The sequence below is a fragment of the Somniosus microcephalus genome, chromosome 8, assembly GCF_052327205.1.
Source record: "Somniosus microcephalus isolate GS21.2 chromosome 8, FLI_Smic_1.0, whole genome shotgun sequence".
NCBI classification, from domain to species: Eukaryota; Metazoa; Chordata; class Chondrichthyes; order Squaliformes; family Somniosidae; genus Somniosus; species Somniosus microcephalus.
In genome coordinates this window covers 60,559,941-60,579,253 of record NC_140994.1, presented here as the reverse complement: position 1 = coordinate 60,579,253, position 19,313 = coordinate 60,559,941, and the positions used below count along the sequence as shown (strand labels likewise).

General features: G+C 41.3%; 1 protein-coding gene across 1 annotated transcript in view; it reads right to left on the bottom strand.

Moving 5' to 3' along the window:
- Window positions 1-18,481, bottom strand: part of LOC147113548 (cytoplasmic polyadenylation element-binding protein 2) — a 40,217-nt gene extending 21,736 nt beyond the window's left edge. The window contains exons 1-4 of the mRNA XM_085994770.1: window positions 18,363-18,481; window positions 13,340-13,458; window positions 12,500-12,614; window positions 4,437-4,618 (exon numbers count right to left, since the gene is read on the bottom strand). Of these exons, the coding sequence (XP_085850896.1) occupies window positions 4,437-4,618; window positions 12,500-12,572 (255 nt within the window). The 5' untranslated portion in view covers window positions 12,573-12,614; window positions 13,340-13,458; window positions 18,363-18,481. The remainder of the gene's footprint in view (window positions 1-4,436; window positions 4,619-12,499; window positions 12,615-13,339; window positions 13,459-18,362) is intronic.
- Window positions 18,482-19,313: the final 832 nt, after the last annotated feature.

Here is a 19,313-nt window from a genome sequence, read left to right as displayed (position 1 = left end):
GGATGTTACCTGGGCTGGAGCGCTTCAGCTATGAAGAGAGATTGGACAGGCTGGGGCTGTTTTCCTTAGAGCAGAGAAGGCTGAGGGGGGACCTGATTGAGGTGTACAAAATTATGAGGGGCATAGATACGATAGATAGAAAGGAGCTTTTCCCCTTAGTAGAGGGGTCAATAACCAGGGGGCATAGTTTCAAGGTAAGGGGCAGGAGGTTTAGAGAGCATTTGAGTAAAAACTTTTTCACCCAAGGGTGGTTGGAATCTGGAACTCACTGCCTGAAAGGGTGGTAGAGGCAAGAACCCTCACAACATTCAAGCAGCATTTAGATGAGTACTTGAAACGCCATAGCATACAAGGCTATGGACCAAGTGCTGGAAAATGGGATTAGAATAGATAGGGCTTGATGGCCAGCGTGGATACGATGTGCTGAAGGGCCTCTTTCTGTGCTGTATAACTATGACTCTAACATATCTGGTCTTGTCTCATTAAAGTGTTCACAGTCCGCCTACTGAAAGACTGGAGATGGGTATGCGAGGATGTGTGTAAGCCAGTTCGGATCAAGAGGATCCTATTGTTACACCTCTGGGTTACCGTATTGTACAATTAGATATTGAACAGTATGAGCACACACCTTAATGCAAGACATGGGGATTAGTTGTGTCAGTGACCTGCACCGCTGAACCTGAATAAACATCAAGGACAGACTCGAATATTGCAATAACTAATGTACCAAAAAATTATAATTACAAAAGCAAAATACTGCAGATGCTGGAAATCTGAAATAAAAACAGAAAATGCTGGAAATACTCAGCAGGTCAGGCAGCATCTGTGGAGAGAAACAAGAGTTAACATTTCAGGTCAATGACCTTCCGTCAGAACGAAAGGTCATCGACCTGAAACATTAACTCTGTTTCTCTCTCCATTAATTATAAGTACAAGCTGTTTTAAAATTCAATTCAAACAAGCCTGAGTGAACACGTGTGCATCAATGCCATCATAGTTGTTTAAATGCACACAATACTTCTGGCTAAAGGAAAATATTGAGGCAAAGTGAGACAGTGGAGGCAACTTTCCAGAAAACAGTAAGAATTTGATTTGCACACGTGTCATGTATTCAGCCAGTAGAGGGCTTCCTGAGATCGGCTTCCAGCCATGGCCTTTATTGTAATCATGGAGCTGTTCTGGGACATATGGGGTGTTTCTTCATTAGTGAGGACTTTGGAGGCAAGGAAACCTGACATGATGGATCTCCACATGGGTAAAACTAAACAATATGTTTTATACTTAATGTTAATAGACAATAGGGTAGTACTTAGACTTTCATCTATAAGCAATTTCAATGAAAAAGTATAGTGATAGTTTAATAAAAAATTGTATTACTGCAGTAGCAAATAAGCAGCAACGTTTATGTTAAGGGGAGAGAATATTTTGCTTGCATTTCATTGGGGAATTATAGGTGTTAAATGAAAATGAATTAGACTGAGGCCTGTAGAACTTATTGGACTGAATGAACCAGATACTCTCATTTCTGTAATAATTTGCATGAAGACAAAAAAAAACCTGCATGCATTACATAATCTGTGTAAGCACCAATTTATCTGCAGAAATCTGTGCTTTCAGATAGAATACATTCATTTTTCTATTAAGTGTTAACATAGACTAGAGGGCATTCTCTCCATTAAATGTGTATTCCTAATGTAGTCTGAAGATACACTCAGTGAAACAGACAATCAATCACCATATTGACAGGTTTGCATATTTCAGCAATTTGAGACCTACATCTCATACAAGCAAACAAATGTTGCTTTAGTTTGATTATGAATTCCATCGCGTCGCACACATAGGTGTCAGCTGTGGCTCAGTTGGTAGCACTCTCACCTCGGAGTCAGAAGGTTGTGGGTTCATGTCCCACTCCAGAGACTTGATCACATAATTCTAGGCTGACATTCCAGTGCAGTAATGAGTGTGCGCTGTCGGAGGCACTGTTTTTTGGATGAGATGTTAAACGAAGGCCCTGTCTTTCCCCTCAGGTGAATATAAAAGATCCCATGGTATTATTTTGAAGAGCAGGGGAGTTATCCCTGGTATCCTGGCCAATATTTATTCCTCAGTCAACATCACTAAAACAGATGATCTGGTTATTTCTTTCATTGCTGCTTGTGGGACTTTGCTGGGTGCAAATTGCCTGCTATGTTTCCTATACTTCAACAGTATTTCATTGGCTGTGAAACACTTTGGGACAGCCTGAGGTAGTGAAAGGTGCTACATAAATGCAGGTTTTTCTTTTCTTTCATGTGTTGTATCCATGTATCTGTTAATGCCTTGACCATGTACAATTCATTCTGTACCTAAAACAAAGCCACTTATTTCCACTTCAACCAACCTGGTCTAGTTCTGTAGATAACTTTGCTATGGACCTTTATTTTGAAAAGGATAGACAGGTTCTATTTTAACTTTTGCTATTTAAAAAAAACTATAAAGTAAAATACAGAAATGTATCTTATCACAAGGAGATTAATTTAGTGAAAAATAAATTCAAAACATAAAAAATTCATTATTCAAAAAGGGTGATAAACTTTTGAGAGAATCTACAAAGATATGGGGGTGACAAATGCAGTTGGACACTAGGCTGGATTAGGTGGAGTGTAGAGAACTTGCTCAGTGGACCAAAGGTCTGTTGTAGCCCTTGATATTTTTCTCACATGTATGTAAACTAGAAAAATTTTATTTAAGATGAAATGGCCACAATTTGTGGGACAATTAATTTGTGATATTCAATAACAAAATAAATAAGCTCTGCAACAGGACAGACTGGGGGGGGGGGGGGGGAGGTGCACTTGTGGTCTTGGAAGACTGTCCTTGTTCATCTTTCCATCTCAAATTTCAAAGCAATACAAATGTTGTACATTTAATCAAAGTAGCAACATCAGCCCAGCTGCTCACTGGTACTAGAAGTTGAACAACAAAGGAAAACAACCATGTAAATAAAATTCTGACAGATCCTACTAATGTCATTTATTTCTGGGGAGCAATTGATATAATCTATAACCCGTAATTAACTGAAGTGAAAATTAAAACAGTAACTAAAGTTAATTATCACTTCAATTCATGATATTCCCTTGACTGCAGACAAATGCAGACTCATCAAATGCATTGCTCATGTGAAAGACGATTGTAACTTAGCCAGTGGTGTTCATAACTTATGGTCTCTCACACTTATAAGATTGCTCCAACTTACGTTAGCACCAGAATAATACATTAGGCCAGAATTTACAGCAGCTAGCCATTCATTAGAAATTAAATGGGCAAGGGCAAGTCTATGATCTTTTGCACTGGAAGTTATAGTAACTTAGAGATCCAAACAGCACGGCACCCTCTACAGGGCATCTGGGAACTGTGTGAATAGGGCAAGCAACTGTGCATCTCCTGAACCAATCAGATTGAAGTATTGTTAGTGAACAGTTCAGAGTCTGAACCAGGAAGTGCAAGTTAGAATAGTGAATTCAATGTCAAATCAGGTACAGAAAGCAAATTAAATAGAGAGGGAAAGAAAGATTGGATTGAGAGACAGAAAGAAAAAGTAAAAAATTGTAATTTAATTTTTTTTTTAAATCTTCAACAATTAACATCTGAAGGAAGAAGACTCCATACTTGTAAAGATTAATTTTCAGTGCTAGAACAGATGTTCGGCAGTAATTAAGACTTATCATGTCGTTTAAAAGGGTACTTAGACTGAAATGAACAAGCCCTAACTTACTGTGGCAAGTTTAGTCCACATCTACGACTAGGCACAGGAACTTCAAACCATTCAATACATTTGATGGGGAGCCAGATGCCTTTTGGGTGGTTTATGCAGGAGTGACGCATCTCTGACAGCAACTTGCGGATTGTCATGTTTAACTGCCCATCTGCGCTTGCCTGAAGTTGTTGTCAGATTTGCGCATAAATAACGGTGAGCGTCATAAGTCTCACCATTATTTTTACAGTAAATTCTGGTCCAATGTATTTTACATGGTATGATGTTCCTGTCCTCATAAAAGAGTGTATCCTCTGACTTACCACGACCCACACCACAGGAAATTTGCTAATATATACGTAAAAATATGAAGTCCTAGGTCACAAATTTTTAATGTTGCCAGGTGGGGAGCACATTTAAATTATTTTTGCAGGGCAACAAAACAGACATCCTTACCAGAAATCTCCAACAGATACTGTTGTGCTAAAAATCAGTTGAGTGCAGCATTTACCCAAATAACAGTGATAGCATTTACCTGCAGAAACAGTAATGTTACTCAATAGCTCCATATTTTCACTGTTTAAGGCTTTGTTTTGAAATCCATTTCAAATTGGTGTCGTTTGTAAAAAAAAAAAAGACTCAAATCTCCTTTCTTCGGTCTACAATGGTGACCAATCAGCTGACATTGCAGCGCTTCACTCACCCGTTTATCAATGTCTCCATGCTGGAGCTGTACAAAGCGAGCACTGATAGCAGCAATGTAGCTCTGCTGATTGGAGAAAGCCACTCTGCCAGCACCCTTTGGGTACTTCAGCTCAGGGTCTGTATCAATGCCCGCATAGCAGACCCCTCCATACAGCCGATCCATGATCATCGCCAATTCAACTGTAAGAAAAAACAAAATCCTATGTTTACAAAACAATTTCAACTTTCTTTTCCCCATGTTTCAAAAAACATTGCTTAATAATGCTTTTCTCCCAATTCACAACTATTACAAAAGGACCTACAATTAAAATTCTCCCATTTCTTTAATACACCTTCCAAGTGCTTCTTTCATTATACATTATCTTCCAGATATGTTATAATCGATTAATTATGTTTGCCAAAATGAAAGTGAAAACAACATGTGATGCAAAACAGAAATAGTCCTTTTAAAAAAAAATAAAGTTTGTTTGTTCCTAAATGGTTTAAAAAAAGTGATTCGGCATCCAAAAATTTACAGATTCAAAGTCAAGACACAAGGCTGCTTCACTCAATTTGCAAATGTTTAATCAGGCCTCAACTGGGACACTGCCTGGAATACAACAAGAGTAGCATCAACACCCTTCACAAGAGGACTCAAATTCCAATTCTCACTTGTTTGTTCTTTGCATTTGCCCTCCCTCAGGACAGGAGTTCTTCCAGTCTCGGCTGGGTTTAATGGAAAGAAAAAAAAAGTGGAAAAATATTTGATCAGGAACCATGAGCATTACCCACACTGTCCAAATAAGTATGCTGAAAAATTGACACAGTAGCTGTCCGGACAGGATCCATGGAGATGTCTGCAGACTAGACTATTTTCACTAGTTTCCTGAACAATTACAGCAACATGAATATAGGTATTTAACTGGTTTGGGATTAGGGGAAACGGGGAATGGAGGACGGAGGGAAGGAGAAAAAAAGAGAATAAAAATAACTCCGGCTACTGATCATTTTCCTTTTGCTAAACTAAATGGCATTTGGATTTCATCCTTCATTATCAAAGTAAAATTCATGTAGTCTTGTTGTACAGATAAACTCAACATCTGTGTGCAATGCTTTGATTCAGTATTTAGAAAATCCAGATATATATTTTTAAAAATCCATTTCAAACCCACTCAATAATTCGAAAGAAAACTCACTTAAATATGGATTTTATACAAAAACTACATTTCGAAGTCTGCTTTGCTTTATATGTGAAACATACTCAGTATTTTCCTCTCTGCATTTGTAAACATGTTTCTAAAACTAGCACTACGTTTACAAACTGATTAACGCCAATGCACAGGGAAAATATCAGTTACTTTGCGGAGAATGGAGAACATTACCAAGATTTTATGTTACCCATTATATAAGTGACTTGTTTACAATAGCATGACATACTTCTACATTTGAACTATGTGCTTTTACTAGTGTGGATATATTTTAAGTCAATGCTCCAAATTGCAGAATGAGTCATTTCCTATATTTAAAAAAATTCCAGTGAAACACTAGGTAACATCCATTATTCCTCTGCAGAGTGCTATTTCACATTTGGTTTCCACCTACAATGGAGACCATTTTTTATCTCAAAATGTGAGGGAGCAAGTCTATCCAAGTGCCATTGGGTTTGCAGCTGGGGGGGGGGGGGGGGGGGGCGGCAGTCGATATCAATGTAGTGTATGTGCTGTAATGCCGGTAATGGCCACTCGGGCTATATAAGCCTGTATATTGTGTATATCCGTTAGAACCCCCCCCCAGACTTTGCTTAGTAAACACCTATGAACTAACTCCTGTTTTCAGTGTCTTTATCAACACACGGACACTACAGTGGCGACGAAGTGGAAACGGACTTACCTGCAATTCGGCAGCACCTCAAGGACAATCGATTCCTCGGGCGTCCAGAAGACTCAAGAAAGTGAGAGAAGCTGTGGTTTCACCAGCTGGCCAAGCTGGTGGCAGGTACTGCGCTAATCCTTCCTGCGCGTCAGGCTGGGGCTCCAGCGGCTGGCTCTACAGCTGAGACAGGCAGCGAAATCGGAGGCAAGCAATAACGGACTGGGAGGGAGCACTCGGGAGACGGCCGGCGCGGCAAGCAGGTCAGCGTTCAGACCTGCAGAGAAAGTCCGGCAGGAACGAGTCTCCAACTGTAAACAAATAAAATTTTTAAAAAAACAAAGAACGGAAACAGCGTTGTCATCGGCAGCAGCGGCGGAAAAGCGCGGGAAGCGCCATATCTTTGCTGCTGAAAAGAAAGAAAAGCGCGGGAAGCGCCATATCTTTTCTGAAATGCCTAAGTCTGACAATATTGATGCTTTTGATAGTGAAATAGAGGATTGGACCACATACGTGGAAAGAGTAGAGGTATATTGCACTGCAAATGGAATAGAAGTTGAAAAAAAAGCTTCAGTACTGCTGAACCTAATGGGCGCAAAGGCATACGGGCTGTTACAAAATTTAATCACTCCAGCCAAACCAAAGGACAAGAATTTTAAAGAAATTGTTGATACCCTGCAGGAGCACTTAAACCCAACACCACTGCTGATAGTGGAACGATTCAAATTCTTCAAGAGAAATCAACACAAGAATGAAAGTAACGCTGATTACCTAACCGAATTAAGAAAGCTATCAAAGTACTGCCAATTCGGGGCAGGACTAGCAGATTATCTTCGAGACAAATTCGTTTGCGGTCTCTTAAGTGAAGGAACACAAAAAAGGCTGCTTTCTGAAAAAGATTTATCATTAGACAAAGCTTTCAGTATGGCTGTATCATACGAAGCAGCAGCAAGAGGAGCTGCAGAGATACAACAAAAGACACAGGACTTCGGCACCCATGAAATGACACAGGGTTTCGAAAGATGTTATCGCTGCGGCAGATCCACCCATAACCAGAAGGACTGCTGGTTCAAGGACAAAGCATGCAGGCAATGCGGAAAGATTGGACACATTGCACGGGTATGCCGATCTGGACAAAATATATCCACAGACAGAAAAAAAAAAATCAATAAAGGAAAGTACAGGAAGGTACAAATGATGACGGACAGTAGCTCCGAAGACCAGAAGAGCAATAGCGACTCCGAAAACAAGAGACTAAGCTGTCTCAAATTACATAATGTACTTGCCAAAGATGATTACCAAACCATTTGGGTTACCCTCATGATAGCAGGGTCCCCTGTTAAAATGGAGCTAGATACAGGATCAGCTCAAACCGTAATAAATCAACGGGATTCCGAGAGGCTATTTTCGCATATACCTCAAAGACACATCCATTATCTTAAAAACATATACGGGGCAGAAAGTATACCTCAAAGGAAAAATAAGGGTGCCTGTTGTATACAACGGCAAAGAAATACAAAAGTTGTATTTATACATTCTACAAGATGGTGGTCCACCGTTGTTGGGACGTGAATGGATCAGAAAGATACGTTTAGACTGGCACTCCATTCAGGCACTGACGGTGACCAGTAAGAAAATAAACAATGATGATATCATACCTGAACGATTAAAAGACATCTTGGCCAACGCCAAAGAAGTGTTTCAAGAGAAACTAGGAACCTTGAAAGGCATCACCGCCTCAATAAAAGTGGAAGATGCAGCAATTCCCAAGTTTTCTAAGGCAAGACCGGTGCCATACCCAATTCGTCCAGCAGTCGAAGCAGAGCTGGAGAATTTGGAAAAGGCAGGCGTATTATCCAAAATAGATTGGAGCGAGTGGGCAACATCCATCGTTCCAGTCATGAAAAAAGCATTGAATAATGATAAATCTGAAGAACAGAGAAAAATTCGCATCTGTGGAGACTTCAAGGTGACTGTAAACCCGGTCCTTCACACAGTACAGTATCCTCTTCCGAGGATAGAAGATATTTTCGCCTCACTATCCGGAGGGAAACGTTTCACCAAAATTGACTTGGCACAGGCATATCTACAGATGGAGGTTGAAGAGGCCTCTAAAAAATCTCACAATAAATACACACAAAGGTCTGTACCAGTACAATCGACTGGTTTTTGGAGTAGCATCAGCTCCAGCTATCTGGCAAAGAGCTATGGAGCAAGTCCTGCAAGGGATTCCGGGGACTCAATGCTACCTAGACGACATCCTTATAACAGGAGAAAACAACAACGAGCACCTTGCCAATTTGGAGCAGGTGCTCACTAGGCTGAAAGAACGGGGCCTACGAGCAAATCGCCCCAAGTGCGAATTTTGCCAAAATCAGATATCATATTGTGGCCACATAATTAATAAGGAAGGGTTGCATAAGTCACCTGAAAAAATGGAAGCGGTCATAAAAGCCCCAGCACCTGAAAATGTTTCACAATTAAGGTCGTTCCTGGGATTAATAAATTACTATCATAAATTTTTACCGAACTTATCAACTCTTCTACACCCTCTTAATGAACTTCTACAAACAGGAGTGATTTGGAAATGGAACGAAGACTGTAAACGTGCCTTCCATAAATGCAAAGACTTAATCACATCTGAAGAAGTTTTGCCTCATTACAACCCATCACTGCCAATCAGACTGGCATGCGATGCATCCCCTTACGGCATAGGAGCAGTATTATCCCATAAATTCCCTGATGGCTCAGAACGGCCGATAGCTTTTGCGTCACGCTCATTAAACTCAGCTGAGCGTAACTATGCCCAAATCGACAGGGAAGCACTCAGCCTGGTATGGGGAGTGAAGAAATTCAACCATTACCTACACGGACAAAAATTTACCTTGTTGACTGACCATCAGCCCCTCATCTCCATATTCAACCCTAAAAAGGGTGTTCCCATTATGACAGCGCAAAGGCTACAGAGGTGGTCCCTTTTTCTAGGGGCACACCAATACAACATAGAATACAACGGATCAAAACAGCATGGGAACGCTGACGGTTTATCACGCCTACCGTTGCCAACGGTAGAAGAGGCACCTACAGTAGACCCAGTAGAGATGTTCCACTCTACCATAGTGGAATGTCTACCAGTAACAAATTCTGCCATTGAAAGGGAGACGAGAAATGACCCGACTCTCTCACGGGTCTACGATTTAACAGTGAAGGGATGGCCAGCACATGGCGAACCACTGTTGCCAGCATTCTCGCAAAGAAGAGAACAGCTGTCAGTGTGCCGAGGAACCTTGATGTGTGGATCCAGAGTGGTGATTCCACCCAAACTCCAGGATAAAGTGCTAAAGGAGCTTCACGAGGGGCATCTGGGTGGAGTGAAAATGAAGAACCTAGCCAGAGCGTTTGTGTGGTGGCCAGGTATCGATGGAGACATCGAAGAAATGACCAAGAGCTGCCTAGGATGCCAGAAGGTCCAAAACGCTCCACCACAAGCCCCTCTACATCCATGGGAGTGGCCCTCATCTCCCTGGCAAAGGGTACACATCGACTTTGCTGGTCCATTTATGGACTCAATGTTCTTAATCGCGGTTGATGCACACTCCAAGTGGCCGGAGGTAATAAAGATGTCCTCCACCACCACGGAAAAAACCATCACAGTATTAAGGACCATATTTGCCAGGAATGGGCTGCCGGAACAGATATGTTCTGATAATGGACCGCAATTTGTGTCCGAAGAATTCAGAAAGTTCTTAAAAAACAATGGGGTTAAGCACTACCCGTCCGCCCCATACCATCCTGCCACCAATGGATTGGCTGAAAGGTTTGTCCAGACCTTCAAGGCGGCCATAAAGGCCATGGGTAATGAAGACATAAAACTTCAGCACAAGGTGGATAACTTCTTATTCGCATACAGGAATGCAACACATATGGTTACCAACCAAACTCCCGCCATGATGTTCTTCAATAGAAACCTAAGATGCCGGCTGGATTTGGTCAAGCCAAACATCAGAAGGGACATGGAGAACCGGCAGTTTCAAGGCATGAATGAAAGGCCAACTAGAACCTTCCAGATAGGTCAACAAGTTTTGGCCCGGGACTACCGTACCGAGAAATGGCAGCCTGGAACTATCTGCACACGACTAGGACCACTGATGTATACCGTGGACATCGGAGAAAGCATAATAAGGCGCCATGCTGACCAAATCATAAAGTCATCCGAAAAGGGACAACCTACACCACAACTCTATGCGCCTAATGATGAAGTAGAGATACCCATATCTACCTCCGATCCGGTGATACTGGAACCCGATGAACCCGACACTGGCATTCAAGCCGAATCAGCCTTGCCAAAAGAACCTACTACCCCACCAGAAACTACTACACCCCCGAGGCGTTATCCGGACCGAGTCAGGAAGCCTCCTGAGAGACTGACTTATAATTAATTTAACTACAGCAATGTGTATATTATTTTTCTTATAACATGTAATTAATAATTACTTAAAATATGATGTACTGGTTAGCTAAAAGGGGAGGAATTGTAGTGTATGTGCCTTTAAGAGCCCCAGGTGTGCTGTAATGCCGGTAATGGCCGCTCAGGCTATATAAGCCTGTATATTGTGTATATCTGTTAGAACCCCCCCAGACTTTGCTTAGTAAACACCTACGAACCAACTCCTGTCTTCAGTGTCTTTATCAACACACGGACACTACAATCAACACTTCATTGTTTTTCACCTGTGTAAATGATACGGGTCCCAGTGCAACACTGCAGCATTTCATCCCGCCCACTACTCCCCGCCCCCAGGGACCGAGTGACATTGGGCCAGTTTTATCTCGTGAATTTAGCATGCTCTGTGGGGTGAGATTATTCTAGGTGTGTGCTGATACATGATACCTGGGGTTAGATTCCCAATGAAACAAACTAGACCTGTAAAATTGTATTGAAGTCCCTACAACTACTTTTATTTTCATATTAAAAATGTCTTAACTCTTCCAGGAAACATTTTTGGGTTGAAAGCAGTGTTATAATAGGCTCCAAAATGCCATAAAAAATAAAGTGTCAAAATGCAAAGTTTTCACCGTTAGCATTGGGGGGTTGGGGGGGGGGGGGAGAAAGAACGGGAGGGAAGGGTCTTGTTTCCAGACCTCTGCTCTGAAAATAAATGACATGCCATCAGCATAATCCCTCTAATAATTTCTAAATTCATCCCTGCTGCAAACAGTATTTTAGATTATTTTTTCTGCAATAAAAGCGATTAAATGCTTGGTAATCTTTCTATCTTTTCCCTCCATTCCCCCTCTGTCTTTATCCCATCCTTCTCCCTCCCATTCTCAGTATTTTTCTCCTATTTGTCTCTGGAAAAACCTACAAATTGTAATTTAAAAAAACAAAAACTGGCACGGCAATGTGAATTTTGTACTCTCATGTAGACTCGAGCCAGAGCCTTTGCTCGGGGGTTTGCAATCTCTCGGAGATTTGTTACTTATTAAAATAACCCTCCACAGTTCCTTGCGAACGTCTACTGCTCAACTAATGATGATGCAGGCTGTCCCTGGTAACTGCATAATAACAAAGGGACCTCCACCATGAGTGCATAAAATTGAAAATATATTTCAAAGTTGAAGAATACAATAGGGATGTACAACTCACCCCAAGTTAAGATCACATTTGAACACAATATTAAAATTCTAAATATGGGAATCTGTGTACTTAAGTAAAACTCCACCTCTCCAATCACGTTCCCAAAATCTGGCAAGTGCAATGGCAGAAAGTGTCCAATAAAGGGCCAATTAATGCATTCACACCAGGGAACATCCTCCTTATCTCAAAAGAGCGGTTGCAAGCTGTTTTGAAGAAAATAGACCTTTATATAAGGCAAGAACACAGAAAGATCCTTTGAGGAAACATTATAAAATTTGGTATTTTAGCAGATTATATTCTTTGGGGACAAACACTAAACACATCTAACAGTACAACCTCAAAGCCTTTCTGCCTCAAGACTATATGCAAGTAACAAAACACCAACATTGGCTTGTATATTAATGTACAACCAGCCTCAGAAATAACCTGCCCTGTCGATATTGGGCAAAATGGCTAGAACTCAGCTCCATGAATTCCACTCACACAAACTCGAACCAGTTTTGGAATTGAGATCATACTTCACATTCTCAGTCATCAAAAGCAGTTCACTGGGGACTCACTTCATCTTCACTCACCAGCTCGAAGAGGTCTGGGAACTCCTCCCACAAAGATGGTCTTCCTGGGGTCCAGAGGCTGAGAACCATCCATCACAAAGTCACTATCACTCAGGTTCCATGGTCGAATTTGTACCTTTAAAGAAACAAGGTTTTGCTAAATGAGCTTTGGAAGCAATAAAATATATTTTTTTTAATAGTAGAAATCAAAGCATCTTAAGCAAATACGATATGTTGTAAAAACAGCTTCCAATTTTAATTTATAATAATTTCATTTGTATGTGGTGCAGACAGGCAGCACAAGTCAACATTTGCATTGTCATTTTAAAAGAATGGGCATAATACAATTTTTTTCATGAAAACTTACATCGACTCAGTTTTAAATTGCTAGATTCACTTTACTGCAAAGCTCGGAGGCACAAAAATGTTTCAAAACTGCTGGGGTAGGACTAATATCAGAATGCATTGTGTACCTCCTTTTATTTTGTAGAAAGCCAGGGATTAGGGCACAATTAGTCAACAAAAAACGCTGATACAGCGATCACCTACAGGGAGCAAATACCAGGCTGCTTTGTATTTGCTTAGTGCTCTGGAAGCTACAAACAAAGGCTTAATTATGCAGCTCACCATTTATTAACAAATTCCCAAGACCCAATCTTTGAATTTTACTGAAAATAAAAGCTCCATCAGTAAATGGATAATCAAAATGATACAGCATGCATTTGCATTTATCGGTTGGGGGGGGGGGGGGTTGGGAGAAAGAGGGAGAAGCAGAAGACAGCTGAACAATTCCCAGGTTTGGTGGCTCGTGGAATGACAAAGAACAGATGGCGAGCAGAAACAAGCTGGAGATCCATTTACCGGTTTGTCCTTGATAGTGGGGCTCGAAACACACAGGTACAGCTTCCCATCTTCCTCAATACATGCATCTATCAGAGCTTGCACAGAGCTTTCCTCTTGAAATAGCAGGAAGGCATAACCTGAGAGGGTAAGAAATTACAAGGGCAAAAAATAAGCCTGCTGTAGAAGACAAGTCAAAATTGCAATAATTTGCATTTATATAATGTCCTTAACATAATAGAACATCCCAAGGTGCTTCACATGGGAGAGACAGACTGAGTGGTGGAGAATGAGAGAGTCGGTCAATGGTACAGTCCAACAGATAGGCTTTGAAATTATTTTTTAACGGCATGAAGGAGTGTAGCTGGACAAAGAGGTTTAAGGGGGCATTCCAGAGGGTGGGCCCAAAGTGGCGGAAGCTCTCCCACAAAGTGATGAATATCAGGAGGTGAGGATGCACAAGAGCCTATCGGTGGAGGGCTGTAGGGCATGGGGTATGATATAGAGTTGGAGAAAGTGGCAGAGGTTGGATGGGGCAAGGCTGTAGACAGATCTGTAAATGAGGACACGGGTTTTTAATCCAAATGTGTTGGGGGGCACGGAGCCAGTGGAGATTAGCAAAGACAAGGGTGATGAGTGAACTAAACATAAGTGTACAATAGCAAAATACTGCAGATGCTGGAAATCTGAAATAACAACAGAAAACGCTGGAAAAACTCAGTAGGCCAGGCAGCATCCGTGGAGAGAGAAAGAGTTAACGTTTCAGGTCGAAGACTTTTCGTCTGACAAAAGGTCTTCGACCTGAAACGTTAACTCTGTTTCTCTCCATGGATGCTGCCTGGCCTGCTGAGTTTTCCCAGCGTTTTCTGTAGACATAAGTGTAGATCAGTATACTGGCAATGGTGTTTTGGACCATTGGAGTTTGTATAGAGAAACAATCCAGAGGTCATTGAAGAGGACGTCAAGAAGTCTAAACATTTCAACAAATAAACATAGGGCTAGTAACTGGTGCGTTCTCAGTATTATTATAAAACCTAAAGTTTGCAATTTATAGGAACTGATAAAAAGTTATGCAAATTTTAATGCATGCTTGAACCTGCTTAATAAGATCTTGAAAAAAATGCAAATCAATTCATTGAAAATCAGTTTTCATAATCACACAAGTATAGATGAGGCAGGCCATCTGGACCATCGTTCCATAAATAGGCACAACAGTACTGCTAGTCAAAATTTTAAATGCCATGAACTAACTTTCAACTGCTAAGCTATCACAGGAAAGATTCCTTTGCAGAGTTCTCTCTCAGTCCTACAGCAAGCAACAGTTACAGTTAGTGCACTGGAACTCCTGGGGAGGCAGGGAGCTGGAAAGCAGAAGCACGCATCTCCATGCCAGGTGTAGGTTCATTGTGGCAACACATTGCTTCACCTATTCGTGCTCCAGCAGCTCAGCCAATCTTTCTGAAAGCAAACTGTTGTAATTCATTCTTCTGCAAGTGGTGACCTCTCTGCTTGTTCCACTACTGTTTTAACTCCTCACGCTTTACATGAAACACAGCAAGAAGCAGCACAGGAGACAGCAGCAGAGGAAGATATGCCTAGCCCTTGGCTTCAGGCCATCGCCTCACATCCTCACCCACCCCATTATTTGCGCGAGAGAGAGAGAGAGAGAGAGAGAGAGAGCGCGAGAGAGAGGGGCTGAGGAACTTACACTGGGTGAAACAGAACGAGGGAGTTGGAGGAGCAGGGAGTGGAAGAGGAGCCTGATGGCACTGGGCAGAGGCTCAGGAGTCAGAAGATGTCAGCTGTTGGCTGAAGAGCCTGTAGACCCCAAATTCAAGAGTCCTACAATGAAAATGAGGATACTTGCTGAGCATCTGGGATAACCAGGTCCCACCCCAAATTCCACCCCACCCACATAGATAATGATGGCTTTTCACCTCCAGCCCCATGGAATTTCAGATTGATAATGTTCATAAACACATGGTATCCACAGCCAACAAGTTGCATTTATATAGTGCATTTAACATAAAAGAAATCCTAAGATACTTCAGAGGGGCATGGGAGAACCAGAGCTGACTCAAAGGAGAAGAGTTATGGAGGGGTGAAAGGGTTGAGCTTTAAGGAGCATCTTAAAAAGAGGAGAGGGAGGTGAAGAGATGGAAAGAATTCTACAGCGTGGGACCGAGGTGGCTGAAATTATGGCCGCCACTGGTGGCCAAAGGGAGAGGCAGTGCACAAGAGACAACCAATATAAAATGATTACAAGAGAAAGGATGGGAGAGGGGGGGTCGGGAATTGGCGGTTATATCCAGCTCCATTTTGACAAAACATGGCGGAAGACACCACAAACATTAGTTAGGAGCAAGAAAAGGCCATCAGTCTATAATCCCTCTGGTACCTTAGTTTCCTGGCCTAGCACATAGCTACATCTTCAACACCTTGAATATGTTTCTCCACCACTATGTAGAGCAAATTATTCCAAATAGTTAATCATTTGGAGTAAAGAAATTAAAAATTCATGTTAAATTTACTTCAAGCTAATTTAAGGTTTAGCTCTTCTGGTGCCAATAGCCCAACTTACTTTGACTTAATGTTCTGGTTTACCTTATCTATACCATTTAATATTCCATATATATTAATGAGATCACTCTTGCCTACTTCTCACTAGACTGTAGAACTTGAGCTACACAAAATCACAACTCATTTCCTTGGAATTATCCTTATGATTTTCTTCCTCAATGTACGCACATGTTCTTTGTAGTATGGAGACCAAGTATTCACAGTTTTCAGATGTGGCCTGACCCATGCATTACAAAGCCATAGCATTACTTCCACAGACTTGCATTCTACTGTTTTGTCCACACATCAACAATTTATTACCTTTTTTTAATTGCTTCGCCACATTGTCTGGACACAAAGTGACAAGTCTACTATCATTTTAGCATCCCCTTCTAGATCTTCCCAAGATAATTCTATTATAATTGTTAATATTTCTCAGAATTAAATTCCATTTGCCTGCCCACTTACAGAACTGATCAAAATACTTCTGCAAATAGAACTATAGGAGTTTTTATCACAGGCAGCCATTTGGCCCACTGTGTCTGTGCTGGTTCTTTGCTAGAACTAATCCCACTACACTGCATACTCCCTATAGCACACTCTCTTTCTCGGATTCAAATGTCTTTTTACTGTTGCCTTAAAAGATGTGGATGTAATGGTCTCTGTCTCAACTATTCCCTGTGGCAAAACATTGAATGCTGTAACAAATCTCTATGTAAAGATATTTCTTCTAACCTCCATCAATGAACGACAAATTTAAATTGATAAACTCTCATCACGGACTTCCCAGAATAAATGGTCTTTCCTATACACTTTAAATCCATAATAATTTTAAAAACCTGTAATTGGTGAACGGTTGTTTTTCAGACTAGAGGAAGGTATACAGTGGTGTTCCCCAGGGGTCGGTTCTAGGACCACTGCTTTTCTTGTGATATATATTAATGACTTGGACGTGGGTATATAGGGCACAATTTCAAAATTTGCAGATGACACAGAACTTGGAAGTATAGTGAACAGTGAGGAGGATAGTGATAGACTTCAGGAAGACTGACAGGCTGGTGAAATGGGCGGACACGTGGCAGAGGAAATTTAATGCAGAAAAGTGTGAAGTGATACATTTTGGTAGAAAGAATGAGGAGAGGACATATAAACTAAATGGTACAATCCTGAAGGGGGTGCACAAACAGAGCGACCTGGGGGTATATGTGCACAAATCATTGAAGGCGGCGGGGCAGGTTGAGAAAGCGGTTAAAAAGGCTTACGGGATCCTGGGCTTCATAAATAGAGGTATAAAGTACAAAGTGTGAAAATTATGAACCTGTATAAAACACTGGTTCGGCCCCAACTGGAGTACTGTGGCCAATTCTGGGCACTACACTTTAGGAAGGATGTGAAGGCCTTCGAGAGGGTGCAGAAAAGATTTACGAGAATAATTCCAGGAACGAGGGACTTCAGTTATGTTGATAGACTGGAGAAGCTGGGGTTGTTCTCCTTGGAGCAGAGAAGATTGAGAGGCGATTTGATAGAGGTGTTCAAAATCATAAGGGGTCTGGACAGAGTAGATAGAGAGAAACTGTTCCCATTGGCATAAGGGTCGAGAACCAGAGGACACAAATTTAAGGTGATTGACAAAAGAACCAAAGGCGACGTAAGAAAATTTTTTTTTACACAGCAAGTGGTTAAGATCTAGAATGCACTGCCTGAAAGGGTGGTGGAGGCAGATTCAATCACGGCTTTCAAAAGGGAGTTGGATAAGTATCTGAAGGAAAGAAATTTGCAGGGCTACGGGGAAAGGGCGGGTGAGTGGCACTAGCTAAAGTGTTCTTGCAGAGAGCCGGCACGGGCTCGACGGGCCGAATGGTCTTCTTCCGTGCTGTAACCATTCTATGATTCTATGGTCTCCTCCAATGGAAATAGCCCCAGCAACTCAATTCTTTCTTCATAACCATACATTTCTCAGTCTTAGCATCATCCCCTCTATGGCTTTCATGTCTTTTCTATAATAGGGCATGCAAAACTGAACACTAACTGTGGTCGAACATTGCCTTGTGCACATCTATATAATTGCCTCTTTGCATTTGTACTTTATTACCCTTTGTATAACCCAAAATTCCATTCACTCTTTTTATGGCTTTATATTTACCTGCACTCACTTTCAAGGAATTATGTATTTGTTTCTGCAGGTATCCCAATTCCTGCACACCTTTCAGGATCTTTTCATTGAGCTTATACACACATTTCCTGTTGCCCCCTTAAAGGCATTACCTGACACTTCTCCATATTAATTTGCATCAGCCACTTGTCTGCCCATTCTGCTCATCAGTCTATGCCCTCCTGTAGTCTTTTAAAATCAATTAAATACAACCGGTTTCTACTGCTCTCAATATTTTAGTGCCGTCTGCAAATATGATCAACTCACAATTGGTACAGTATTCAGTTAATTCAGATCATTTAAGAGATTAGAAACAAGATTCCAAACACTAACCCGTGGAGCTGCAGTCAACACCTTGCCCCAGTGTGACATTACATCTTTATACAAGCTGTCTCATGGGTAATCTGGGAACAGAAGCATTGTAATCGTTTAGTTGCTAATCTGACCTGTCTTTAAGGCCACAACTAAGGTAGCCTTCTCAAGGGCAATTAGAGATGGGCAATAAATGCTGGCCTTGCCAGCAACATCCCATAAATGAATTTAAAAAAAACTCCCTATGGTGAAGTGGTCTAAATAGGTTCTGAGGTCAATTAAGGCCTAATAATCATTGTTGGAAACTGCTAAACTCTTCTGGTTATCTGAGTAACTTTCCAAGTTATCTGAAGGTCATAACAAAAGCAGGAAATAACTGTGTTTCGTTCCCTTTTTGTGCACTTCTTTTCAAAAAAATTATATAAAACCAACAAAATCACAGCTGAACAAAGCACAGCATCTGGAGTGAGACAGAAACTTTCAAAACTTATAACGAATGAATAGATACACACACACACAAAAGTGTTAGAATCAGTTTAATTGCCTCTCCTCCCAAATGGAGAGAAAATCATCGCCAGTCATGGAGAAGTCCACACACACATGGTGGCACCGAACATTGATTGTACGCTGGGCACTTCCCCACAGGCATGATGATACTCATTTCAGATGACTCTTCTGCTTTTCTCAGCTTGTGGTTACACAACGACATTTGCAGAGACCCGTGAGTAAGTGCCCACCCTCCCTTTTGACTAGAAATAGCTTACTGCACAAGTGAAAGGAGAGAAAAGGCAGCACACATACTTAAAAATGATAAAAGAATGTGGGATATAGAAAGCATTTACTAAGAATTCCTTATCCAACATTTACCTTCTGTTCTTCAAGTTTAATTCAAGATAAACCAAATTTGCTGATCAAATGTACTATCCACCTGTACAATATTCCTGACTATGATTGCCATGCAAATCAGCATTA